A 12,967-nucleotide genomic window follows, 5' to 3' on the forward strand; every position below is an offset into this window, starting at 1 on the left:
TTCCGGTTGTAGAACAAGGTGTCGGTCCGGGCACCGGGGGCGGGGTCAGGGCTGCGCCTGCGCGAGGCTTCGGAGACGAGGCCCGGCGGGCGGTGCCACGGGCCTCGAAAAGCGGGCGCTGGCTTTTGACACGGAGTGGCTGCCGCGGCTCGGGCTGCCTAGGCTGTGGGTGTCTGACCCCGACCGCAGTCGGCGTTGAGGTGAGAGCCCGGCCCTCGCCGCGCTTGGGCTGAGCCTGGCCGGGAACGCGGGTCCCGAGGGCGGCTCCGGTGGGGAGGCTCGCGGCGGGGCGGATGGGTGGGGCCGCGGGGGCCACGGTCTCCACCGGGACCCGCCTTCCCTGGGTGGGGGACCCAGGCCCCGAGGCGGCGCGGGGCCGGCGGCGGGAGCCGAGGAGCGGGCCCGGGCCTGCGGGAGGAGGCAGTGCCCCGGTGCCGATTCCTGTCTGGGGTGGGACTGCAGCTCCGGTGACGACGGGTGTGGCGTGTGGCGTGTGTCTGGGTCCGGTCGGAAGGGTGATGGAGTGAGAGCATCCGCGGGGCTGCTCCCCACGTTCCTCATGTCAGGCTCTGATTTGAGGGGCGATGGAGACCGTTCACTTTTTGTGCGGGATCCTGTTGGTTCCTCCACGCGTCGTGGCTGTTTCCCCGCAGCGCGGGTCCGGGGTTGCGTCTGTTTTGTTTACTGTCACCGGCACGTGGCAGGCGCTCCCGACAGGAGCTGGGCGGGGTGTGGAAAGAGCTTTGGAGCCAACTCTACCAAGGTTCCAAACTTGGCCCCATGGTGGCCTTGGGCAAGCTGCTTCATCAACTTTGCACTTTGGCTGCCTCATTGGAAAGGGGCTGTAATACTGCAACCTTGCTGGTCAGTGGAGAGGGTCAGAGGTATACACAGATGGCATAAGGGTGTGTGTGTATGTGAGTGTATAAAACATATCACCTGGCACTGGGTGGCAGATGGTAGGTGCTCAGGACGTGGGAGTTGTCATCTGGATGTTATCTCACAAGAAGGTTCTCCGGTTCATTAAGCATGGCCTCTGCCAGGCTGTAGCAGGCATCGGATATACAGAGCTGACCTAGCCCTGGTCTTTCATGAGCTCACAGTTCTGAGTGAGATAGTTACGAGTAGACAGTAGCTAACTAATGCTGAGATCAGGGTATAAACTCAAGCTGTGGAAGACCCATCCCGTTGCCCAACCTGAGGCTTTCTAGAAGAGAAGCCTGAACTGAGTCTTGGAAGGTGACTGGTTAGCCAAATAAATAGAGGGTGGAAGAGCATTCTAAGCAGAGGGAATGGCAGGAGCAAAGTGTGGAAACAGGGAGCTGAGTGCATGCTGAGAACCGCAAGCCAGTTTGCATGCATTCCTTACAGATTAATTGAGTGTGAAACTGGTTGTGGACGATGAGACTAGGGGTCCACACGAGCCCGGTCATGGAGGACCTTGCGTGTCCTGGCAGAGAGCCTGACTTCAGTCTCTAACTTTGAGGAGGCAACAAAAGATTTGAAGCAGGTTAAATGGCATCTGACTTGAGTTTTAAAGAAATCATTTCAGCTGGAGCTTGATGACAGAATTGAAGCGGCAAGGAGTCCAGCTGGGACTGATACCGACCAGGGTTCTTGGCCTTCCCAATCAGTAGAAATGGATAAGAGGCCAGTCCAGAAATTCAGGCAGGGCTTGACTGGGGCTCCTGCAGCTGCAGGAGGGGAGCGAAAACAAGTAACAGGTTCCCTTGCTCGCTCCTCCCCGCCAAAAGGGGCCAGAGCGGTGGGAGGCGGGCGAGCTCGTTCCTTACATGGGGTGAGGGTAGGGGTGTGTCCAGGGGTCGGGCAGAGGGGCGGCTGAGGTGTTTTGCCCACCCCCTGGCGGTGTTGAGCGCAGGGGGCACGCGCAGGACCCTGCTTTGGCTCTCTGCTCTTCAGAAGTGGTAGTTGGGGTTTTTTTGGTCTTTTTGTGTTTTGTTGTCCAGAATTTGCCCCAACTGCACGTGCATGCACGCAGTTATTTTTAGTTCCTTTATAGTTTCTTTGTATCTGTTACTCGAGAAGACGTTTGTCCACTTGCAGTCACTGCAGCAAAGTGTCCCAGGTCCCAGTCTGTCTCAGGACAAGGTCCCTCACCCTTGAAATATCTCCTGATGGCTTGTGAATTCCTTACATTGTATTCCAGACTTTGTGCATTTTTATGGGTTAAGGGTCCATTGCTTTCATCACATAATGAAAAAGTGTTTCTGCATAGCCATAGTCTAGGATGATGCAGGCCCTGTTTAGAGACATGGATGAGGGAACTCTTCAGGTGGGATAATCAGTGCATCTTGGACTTGGCTGGATGTGAGGGCTGGAGGACAGAGAGGAGTCGGTGATTTCCTGGTTTCTACCAGAAATAATGGAATTTATTGAAAGGGAGAGGAGAGGGGCTGCTGTGGAGGGGAAGAGGGTGGGCTCTGGTTTGGCCTTTTGGCCTTTGATGAGTCTGTGGAACACCCAAGTGACAGTATCTTCGGTCTCATTTTTATGCACGAATAATTTAGAGACAAGAATGACTTGCTTAATTAAGAACATGCATCAAAATAGTGGCAGATATCAAAGGTTTTTGTAAATGCATTTCCCCTTCAGCTCCTAGATTGATGATGGAAAGAAAGTCTTAAGGAGTTGCAAAGCCCTTATTAAGTAGTGATTTTCGAATCGTTCTAGTATTCCAGGGATTTGAAGAGATGCTTCAGGATTTCATAACAATACTATCAAATTTTAAAAAATCATATTTAAAATTGTTATTTCTATATATATAGTACTTGTATGTACTTAAAATATAATGTGCTTAAATATGCTGTACACTGACCTTCTAGCCCATCAATTATGGTATGTTATGCTGCCAGGTTAACCCAGTTCTGTGCACACCTTGAGGCCCTCTTGCCTTCTCTTTCTAACCGAGAAGTATCCTGTGATGGCAGGGCTATCGTTTGCAACGAATTATCCACGGAAGCCTTCTAAGTAGGCCCCCTCTTTTTACTCTTGTCCTGTGCAACTAGTTCCCTACCCAGCAGCCAGTCATCTTTCTAAAACAGAAATCTGATCGTATCACCTGACTGCTTTTTTAAAACCCTCTGAGTCTTCCTGTGAAACCCAGAACAAAACCCCAGCTCTCGCTGTGGCCTGCAAGGTCTCCTGTGGCTCTTTCCCTCCTGTCACTCTCCCTCCTCCTCCTATTCTTAGTCATATTGGCCTCTCACCGGTCTGTGCGTCAGAAGGACGTCCACTCTCGGAGCTTCTCCTCCACGTTCACGGCTGCCCCCTCCTTCCCTCAGGGCTTAACTCTCGCTTCCTCAGAACATCTTTTTCTGTCTAAAATCGTCCCCCCTTCCTTTGATCACTATCTCCTTAAGTTGCTTTAGTTCCCCTCGTAGCAATTATTGTTTCCAAATAATGTGTTTTATATTTGGTTTCCCTGTTGGTCTGTCTACTCCCTCTAAAAATGAGCTCCCTGAGGTCAGGGGCTTTTTCTATCTTATTCACTGGTGTATCCCCAGCACCTGGTAGGTGCTCACTGGCTACTCAGGAACGAATGAATGAATCACATGTTCTCGTTACTCCACAAATGAAGCAGAGATATAGAAATAAGTTGGCTGATGGGGCTGATTAAAAAGCTTGGGCTCAGGAGTCGAGTTTTGGGTCAGTGGCCTAAGGTCAGATGCTAGTGAGTGGATTTGGCGGGGGTGGCCCTCCAGATTCAATGGGAGAAACTGTGTGTTGGAGAGGGGCATGCATTGACCACCCCGTGATTTACTCATTCTTTTCCTTCATCAGGTCCCTTGTTTTTCTGACAAGAATTCACCATGTCGGAATGAAAGGACGCTATCTGTGCAGACTGCTGTCTGTTGAACGTTTGAAGACGATAAGATAGTGTTCGATTCTGTAGTGAGCAGGTTCCCTTGTTCCCTCTGTAGAACCAACCTTTAGGAAACATTTGTTAGGTTCTTGTATTCATAAATCCTCCTGAAAGATGGGTCACAGTTCCCTTGTCTACAGAATGCAGATTCTAACCTGTCTTCTGTAAGCCCCCTGATGGGGGGCCTAGAGCTCCAGCAGAGACCCTCAGAGAACATCTGTGTCACCAGGTTGCTGTGAGGATAAATTGAGACAGTGTGTTTGGAAGTACTTGAACTATGAAACATTATGCAGGCTAGTTCGTAATTTTCCAAGTATAATATATGTGCTCCTATGAAATGTGCAAGGAGAAATCGAAAATTTAAAAAAAGAGATACATAAGCCTGGCTCTGGGAAACTTAAGGTCACCTCCTTCCCTGGCCTTACTGGAACGAGATGAGAGGTAGCACCTGGCAAGGTTTTCATGTCAGCCTTTACTTAAAGATAGTTGGAGACTTCAAGAAAAATGCACATTTCCGAGATGTGTCAGCGCCTTCAGTTCTTAGCCCTGCCATTCACAGAACAGGAACCGGAGACAGTGACGTGGTTGATAAACTGATATGTCACATATTTTACTAACGTCTTGAGTTGGTTAAAGGGAAGGCAGGCACTTGAATATATTGAGAACTAGATGTTACTTCTGAACAGTGCTTTTCACACCTCCAGAGATGCCAAGAAGGTTCCTACCTTTTTGGTTTATTGGGTTAGAATCTTGTGATTCAAAAAGAGAATAAGAATGAAAAAGAATAATACCCACATTTTGTGGTCAACGGAAAATATTTATGTTTCAAGTAAAAGGAATACGCCGTGGAACTGGGAGGAATTGATGGTTTTTATTTATTTTTATTCCTATTACGTGTAAAGGGATTTAAAGTTGCTTTTCTCAATGTACCTAACCAACGCTTGTTCTTCCAGGGGGCGTGCCTCTGGATCGAGCTATGGTGGAAGATGTTTCGGAAAGGGAAGAAGCGACACAGCAGTAGCAGCTCCCAGAGTAGTGAAATCAGTACTAAGAGCAAGGTAGGGGTGATGGCGTGGAGGCCGCAGTCGTTAGGTGGTGAGAATTTTGTTTCTTCTAACCGATGCTGCGTGAAGGGTACTAACCCCGGCAGACCTGCTGATGTTCTTCAAACTAGAGGTTTTTCACATTCATTTTTTTGCACTCGACACGCATTGTGCGCTTGATTTAATTTTATTTTGTTTTGGTAGATTTTCTGGAGTTCTTAACTCCGCTAACCTGGAGGGATCGGGACTTCCGAACTGTCTCATTGAAACGCTGATTTTTAAATTGTTTATATGACAGGAATTGCAGGCACTCAGGGAGCTGGATGTCTTGAATTCTAGGGCTTGAGGTGTGTGTGCAAATTATAATTCTGTTTAGTCACGGTGAGTTAGTTGGATAGTGAGGAAAATGCCCTGGTGTGAGTGTGTGGGACCCTTCGAGTCCCAAGTCCTGGTCCACTGGGTCCGCTAGACTAGGACTAGAGAGCCTGTTTAAGTCATTCTCCACCCTTGTGAGCTCTCGGTGCCCAGTGCCAGGACTGGGTGAGGCAGGAGAGGAGCCCTCGGCCCACACGCATGGGTGCCCACCTCCGGGGTGCCTCTCACCAGCCTGTGGGCAGCGCCCTGGGTGACGACGGCCACGCCCAGGGACGGACACACGCACCACTGCCCTTCGGGAGTTTCCAGCAGGCAAGGGCAGCGGCGTTGTCACTGAGCTGTCAGCACGTAGCCAAAAGCACCAAAACCTGAGCTTTTAGCAGTCCTGTGCAGTCTTAAATGGGAAAACTGACCGTTTTCCTGTCAGGTTTCGGAACTCCTGCAGCTAGCTGAGACCCACCCGCTGTTACCTAAGTGTGAGGACCTCAGCCTGGGAATCAGGCCCAGCTTCCTGTTTTCTAGATCAGAAAGTGGATAAAGGGAGACGTGCTGACCTGCGGCTCGCAGAGTAGGACCAGAGCGCGGTTTCTGATTCCTGAAGGACCTGCTGCCCTGGGCAGGTGGCGGAGGCAGGGCCAGAGAGGTGCAGGAGGGCCGCGGGCCCAGAGGGAGGTCTTACCCCGAGTGATGGCGAGCCTCGTGCGGTTCCTAAGCAGGGTGCTGGGACTCAGATTTGTGTGCCAGGATGATGTAAGCGTCTGCCGTTACGATTCGGAACCTCAGAAAACTAGGCCAGTTTCTCCCTTCCTGTTCTTCTGTTCTGAGGGTTGTTAGGTTCTGACAACCTGGTTGCTTTTCCCGTGCGGAGGGGTAATTTGAAGCACAGAACCTCACTCTGTCACACGCTTCCCAGAAGCCAGCCTGACTTCGTAACGGCATCTTAATTCCAACTCCCCTTCCGTCACCCTTTGAGTAGTTAGGTTTTTTTCCGATTTGTCAGAACCACACATGATGTTGAACTTCCGTGTGCATACGGCTCTGCTCTTAGTTTACATTCCAAGAAGTGCTGTTATTAAGAAAGGGAAGCAGTAAGGCTTGATACATTTTTGCATTCACCTTGATTCACTTCTTAAACATCGAAAATTTTGAGTGTACTTTTAAAATTTAATTTTGGTTTGAAGTGTAAAAAAGTGATTTTTTTTCTTTTTTGGCCGAGCTGTGCAGCTTGTGGGATCTTAGTACCCCAACCAGGGATTGAGTCTGGGCCCCGTCAGTGAGAGTGCCAAGTTCAAACCACTGGACCACCAGAGAATTCCCAATAAGTGATTTGTTTAATCAGAAGTTTTTACTGTTATTTCTAAAAAATGAGAGTATGATGCTGTAGAACAAACTATATTAACATGTATGATTCATTAAATTTTGCTTAACAGGTTTGTTGGTTTTTCTTTGTAATTCACATTGCAGTTATGCTCTGGTCCACCAGTCGGCCTGTGTTTACCTGTTGTAGGCCAGGTAGTAGTTGGAGTCATTGCAGATGCTGGGGTGAGAATTAGGAGACGTAGATTAGAGATCTAGGATATTTACTAGATGTAACCTTGGGTAAATCACTTCACCTCTCTGTGTCTCTCCGCTCATTTACTAAACAGGATAATATTAACTCCCTGCCTGCTTTCTGCACAGGGTTCTTTGGGGGTTCTTTGGAAATATTACAAAAGCAAGGTGTAGGTTTTCACATATGACATAAATATCAGGTATCTTATAAGGAGATACAGGTAGTGGCTCTCATTTAAACTGGGAGTGTTGACCTCACGTTTATCCAATATTGTGTGATGGCAAGAGCAGTTGGGACTGTCTGCTTTTCTGGAAGTTTGCTAAGGAATTTGTCTTTAGAAAAATCTGTCAAGTCAATCTACCTGAATAATTGACCTGATTTTATATGTGTTAATTCAACTATAATAAGTCATTTGAACGTTTGGTAGAGAACTTGAGAGAAGATAGTGCTTCTAATTGCGTTTACGGTTTTTCTGTTGTTTTGTTATTTCTCAGTCTGTAGACTCCAGCCTTGGGGGGCTCTCGCGATCCAGCACCGTGGCGAGCCTCGATACCGATTCCACCAAGAGCTCAGGTACGGAGGGCGGATCATTTTGGCGAAGGCTGCTAACTGACGCTTGTGCAGTTCTGCCAGAGTAGCACAGGGAGTCCTTGAGTATTTGGGGTTTTCTTCCTCTGCTCTGCCAGAAATGGTCCAAGATCTGGTGGAACGCAGGTTGGGGTGGCGGGTGGGTGGTGAAAGCCGCTGCCTTGGAGGAAACTGCTCTTAATGGTCGTGGAGCAAAAACTTGTGGAAAACTTCGTGGTGACAGTTTAGAAGTGTCAAAATAGCTTTGTAAGAAATGGGCTGGCCGATTGTGAATTATTTCGGAATTACATTCTTCGTGGGGGTAAGACAACGTCCTGCTGATTAAAAAAAGTTAACATCAGGAGCATGTGGTAACGAGGGGAGCATCTGTCATAGGCCCTTGAAAACATTTATGCAGCCCCCCAAAAGGAGCAGCTCTTCAGAAATCAAAAGGTGGTTTTTGACCCACCTGCTAGCCGGTGTGTAATTGGAAACCTACTACATTCATTTTCTTGTATAAAATCCTTCCCCTTTTCCTTTCGGGATCATAGGCGACTCTATCCATAAAAGGTGGTAGGAGTGGGAGAGAAGATGTAAAAGGGAGTATAGTAGCATAAGGTCTATTGTCTTTACTTCCAGATGCTTTAAAACATTAAAAATGTGGGCATCTTTTTATTACATAAACATAATCTAAAAGTGACCACAGGGTATTCCTTTACTATTGCAGACGTTGTAAAATCCTTTGTGGTACTTTTGTACTGGCTGGATTTTACGGCACACACAGTTCTTCACCTATTACCATCTGTTTTGTAAGGGACTTCCTGTCTGGCATTATTCCATCTACATTGAAAAAAAAATTTTCTGGTCTTTCTGACTGAATGGGAGAGGTAGATCAGGTTTCCTGAATCAGGAAAGAAAGCTAAAAGTGAAAGGTAAAAAGGGAGAAGAAACCAAAAAATAATTAAATGTCATATGCATTACAAAGGTACTCAATCATTGTCAAATTGACAATTTAGTTCTCTTCTTTTTGAAGAAGAAATGAAGCATAGTAATAATTTATTCCTTTTGAGATTTTTATATATTTAGTACATTGTGAGTCACTGAGGAAAAGGTTAGTGAAATTTTTAATTCTTTCCCATGACATCAAAAAGTTTGCATTTAAAATTTTTTAATTTTTATTAAAGGTTAACTTCTGATGACACTGTCTATTTCCTGCCTGGGGAGAGGTTGAGGATACCCTATAATGCAACTATTTCTTTTGAAGTCTTACTCTTACAATTTTTCTTTTCACCTTTAGGACAAAGCAACAGTAATTCAGACACCTGTGCAGAATTTCGAATAAAATACGTTGGTGCCATTGAGAAACTGAAACTCTCCGAGGGAAAAAGTCTCGAAGGGCCACTAGACCTGATAAATTATATAGATGTCGCCCAGGTAAAAAAAAAAAGTTCAATTTTCTCAGATTCCAGAGTGAACTCATGGCTTTGGAGAAAGACAACACTCTTCCAGGTCTCCTCACTGCTTCTCCTGAAGCCGCGCTTTTATCACTGTTAGTTGTTACTGAGCGCTGGGGTCAGAGGAGGTACAGGGCACCTTGGATACCGAGTCGAAGAGGAGCACAGGGACACAGTCCCTTCCTTCACACAGTGCTTTTCACTTTTTCTGGGGCTGACTGAAAAAGTCCCCTTGTTTAAATGAGGGAGCCGAGGGCTTCCCTGGTGGCGCAGTGGTTGAGAGTCCGCCTGCCGATGCAGGGGACACGGGTTCGTGCCCCGGTCTGGGAAGATCCCACATGCCGCGGAGCGGCTGGGCCCGTGAGCCATGGCCGCTGAGCCTGCGCGTCCGGAGCCTGTGCTCCGCAGCGGGGGAGGCCACGACAGTGAGAGGCCCGTGCACCACACACAAAAAATATAATAATAAAAAAATGGGGAGCCGAGTACGGTGGCTGGGTACACACCACAAGCTTATCTCTAAAAGTCTGGCAAGTCTTACTGTATCTCCGTTGAACTAGGTTCAGCTCTTTGAATAATCTAATTCATAGTGGTGTTGACCTACCATATCTATTTATTCACACCCTGTTTCCAACAAGAACTGAGGTAAGTTTCAAAAATATATCCTGGTCAAGAAGATAAAAAAATAAATCACCACGAAGGAAAATTTAATGTGAACATTAAGACAAATCAAGGTGTGAGGTTTGCGCCTAAAGTATTGTAAGGTCCGTACCCTTGCCAGAGTTGGGAGTGGATGAGCCAGAAGACTTAATACTGTCAACAGTTAGTAACTTGCTTCCCAAGTTTCTAGAAGATGGAATTGCTTGTCTTTGTTTTCATTAACAAAGGGATATTACTGCAATGGAAAGAGTCCCTTATCAATTTATAGCGTGCTGGTTACTATTAAGAGTATATAGTCTCTTAACTCATGGAGATGGGATCCTTAAATATACTGTTTCATATCCTCATGAAAGTGAAGGAAGTCGCCGGTGTCTCAGGGGAAATCAGCTGAGCTGATCTGCCATTTAACAGACAACTGTTGGTAGTCTGGGCAAACACAATTATCCCAGCCTTTAGTTTGAAATATAAAGTCATTCCAACGTGCAAGCAACAACTAATCTAAGTAAAGTATTCTACTGAAAGATGGCTAATAATGTTTTCTCCCAAAAGTACACTAGGCATTTCATTCTGACAAGGACTGCTCAATTTCTCACATCACTGCAGAAATGGGGCTTATCAGAATTCTATTATTGACGATAGCGTTGCTATTAGCCCATCTGTTGATTCTTGGAATTGATTTAACCTGCTGTGAGAAATGATTGGCAAGAGTTTACTCTTGCATGTGAGGACCCAAGAATTAAGGCAGGTGGACATGGCTCATTTACCGTCATCTCTTTAGTGCAGGCAAATGGTTCCACAGAAACACTGACCGTATGGAATATCTGCTGATTGCCAGCAACATCATATTTATTTTAGAGAAGGCAAGTTAGGCTACTTAACAGATAGAACTGGACCATCTGCTAGGGAAACCATCAGGCATCGTGTGCTGTTTTACTTGTTCTGAATAGCTCAAGATACTGACTGATATTTTTGAGAGCCGAGTAACCATTCTTCAAGCAGCGTTTACTTGTCCAAAGCCCTGGGGCGCTGGGAATACCAGACATACCCAACACCCGGCTAAGATGTAAAGCGGCTGAGAAGAATGGCTCTTGCTGCATGTTACCTGTCACTTAATGTGCTGACATGAGTATAAACTTTGAGTAAAGGCCCTTCATTTTTCTAATGTTTCTAATGTAAGTATTTATTTAAGCCTCGCTGGGATCTGTGAGTAGTATCAGTTTGTAACTGGGGTTAACAGTAAGCATGGGGTACATGGATCTGAGTTTTGGTCAAATTTGCAGACTGTAAAACAGGTCGGGGGGATATTTCTTCTGCCTCTTTGGAGAGAAATTCCTGCTGGGCTGTTGTATGCCCCACATTCTTTAAAGGGTTTGGGTTTATGATGGCCAGATGCTAAAATTGACCAATCAGAATTAGGAATGAAACATAATTTTTTAAAATGTATATTATGTAATTTATTTTTACTTTAAAGCAAGATGGAAAGTTGCCTTTTGTTCCTCTGGATGAAGAATTTATTATGGGAGTTTCCAAGTATGGCATAAAAGTATCCACATCAGATCAGTATGTAAGTAATTTAATTAAGGGGGAAAATGTGTTTTAGGTGTTGGGGAGTTCAGGCTGGGAAGGGCCCTCTTGTAGTTAGGTCTGCTTCTGTTTGCAGAGTGGTTGGCTTGTAAACATTTCTGGCACCTGGCCTTAAAAGTGACCAATTTCCTAGGGTAAATGAATAGGGGCTTTTGCTTCTGTGTGTGTAGGGCCCAAGCCAATCCCCTCCCCTCCCCTCCCCCGGCTGGTCCCCTAATGCATTTTCAGCTTAGGACCCCGTGCCGATTCAGAGCAGGCATCAGCTTGGAAGCTGGGCATAGAGGACGGGATCGTGAACTTAGATCATCTCACTCCGTCTTCCTAGAACTTAAGTAGGAAGGTATGATCCTAAAGGCAAATTGGCCCATAACTGAGCCAATAACTGGGTGAAAAATCTGTGAAACTACCTTCTGCCCGATCCATGGATGGATATGCTCAGTTTAAAACCTCATGATAAATTCGCACAGGAAAATGCGTTTTAAGAATGGAGAAGCATGTAAAATAGCACGGTCTTTCTTCTCCCTGATTCCTGCAGGATGTTTTGCATCGGCATGCTCTATATTTAATCATCCGGATGGTGTGTTATGATGATGGTCTGGGGGCAGGAAAAAGCTTATTGGCTCTGAAGACCACAGATGCGAGCAACGAAGAATACAACCTGTGGGTTTACCAGTGCCACAGCCTGGTGAGGTTTTCAGTCTCCTTGGTTATTAGTCTAATAATTCATCAAACAAAGTGGCAAAACCAGGGACTGTTTAGTCTTTTCAAAGGCTGAAGAGATGCTCTCTGCCATGTGCCTAGCAAACACCTGGCATAACAGGAGAAATGAGTATATCAATCAGGCCCCAGGTCAGCCAGGCCAGACCTCCTGCAGGTTGTTAGGCCAGCAGATGTAAAGCTGGTGAGGGAAAGCAGTGTGTCCTCCAGGGCAGAGCCACGCCTTTCCATACCTTGTTCTGACTCGTGAGGGTCCCTCCTGAAGGCCACGGGGTCCTGTGTTACCGCGTGCACTTCCTGAGGGGCGGAGGAACACGGTGACCCAGGCAGGCCGTGTCTGGGGCTTTCCAAAACTGGTGATGTGTAGGTTTAGGAGAGGCGTTAGGAGGGTCGCGTTTACTTCGGGAAGCGATTTATGAACTCTTACTGTATCTTTTCACTTAACGTAGGAACAAGCACAAGCAATCTGCAAAGTTTTATCCACTGCATTTGACTCTGTGTTGACATCTGAGAAACCCTGAATTCTGCAGTCAAGGGGAAGCAGACTTCACGTGCAAGTTCCGCTGTTTTCTCAATAGTTCTGTTTTCACTCTGCGGTGGTGTTGAACTATTCTGGAAACATGAGCGATCCTTGGCTCTGGATTTTCTGAAGAAACGCAATGTATAAAATACCAGTCGTTTGTTTTTCTATTAAAATGTATCTTATTTAACAGTGAGTTAACGCTCAGTGAAGTTACCTACCTACTGGGACTAAAAAAGCAACGTCATTTGTCGCTTTTAAACACAAATAAGCTTAATAACCTTTACGTGTCGCAGAAGTGCCCTTGGTGATGAATGAACATGGAGAACTTTCTGAGGACGACCAAGGCCGTCTATCCTGCAGCACCGGCAGGTGACACTGCCAACTCAAGTCACAAAGAGGAAAACTTTAAAAGTGTATCGTCAGGATGACATGCTGGTAACCCGCAATAATCATCTTCAGGGTAATTAGAAGTAATAAAACCTTCAAAGATTACTGCTCACGTTAAAAGTCACACACTGTAAAGAATCTCATGTTCAGTAGGCTAGTGTATTTTTAAAAGGACTGTTTTTATATATAGTGCTTTACTAAAGATTAAAAACATGAAAAACACCA

At 46.3% G+C, this 12,967-nt stretch overlaps 1 protein-coding gene across 2 annotated transcripts; it reads left to right on the forward strand.

The window, feature by feature from the left end:
• Positions 1–41: 41 nt before the first annotated feature.
• On the forward strand, positions 42–12,967 carry ITGB1BP1 (integrin subunit beta 1 binding protein 1). 2 transcript variants are annotated; one of them, XM_060027130.1, is made up of 7 exons: positions 43–200; positions 4,837–4,941; positions 7,348–7,426; positions 8,718–8,854; positions 11,003–11,095; positions 11,651–11,800; positions 12,282–12,967. In XM_060027130.1, the coding sequence occupies exons 2-7, from the start codon at positions 4,870–4,872 to the stop codon at positions 12,351–12,353; spliced, it is 603 nt and encodes a 200-aa protein (XP_059883113.1). In that variant the 5' UTR covers positions 43–200; positions 4,837–4,869; the 3' UTR covers positions 12,354–12,967. The 2 variants fall into 2 exon arrangements, with proteins under 2 accessions (XP_059883114.1, XP_059883113.1); XM_060027131.1 differs by lacking the exon at positions 11,651–11,800 and having other exon boundaries at positions 42–200.

The sequence above is a fragment of the Delphinus delphis genome, chromosome 12 (genome assembly GCF_949987515.2).
Source record: "Delphinus delphis chromosome 12, mDelDel1.2, whole genome shotgun sequence".
Lineage (NCBI taxonomy): Eukaryota > Metazoa > Chordata > Mammalia > Artiodactyla > Delphinidae > Delphinus > Delphinus delphis.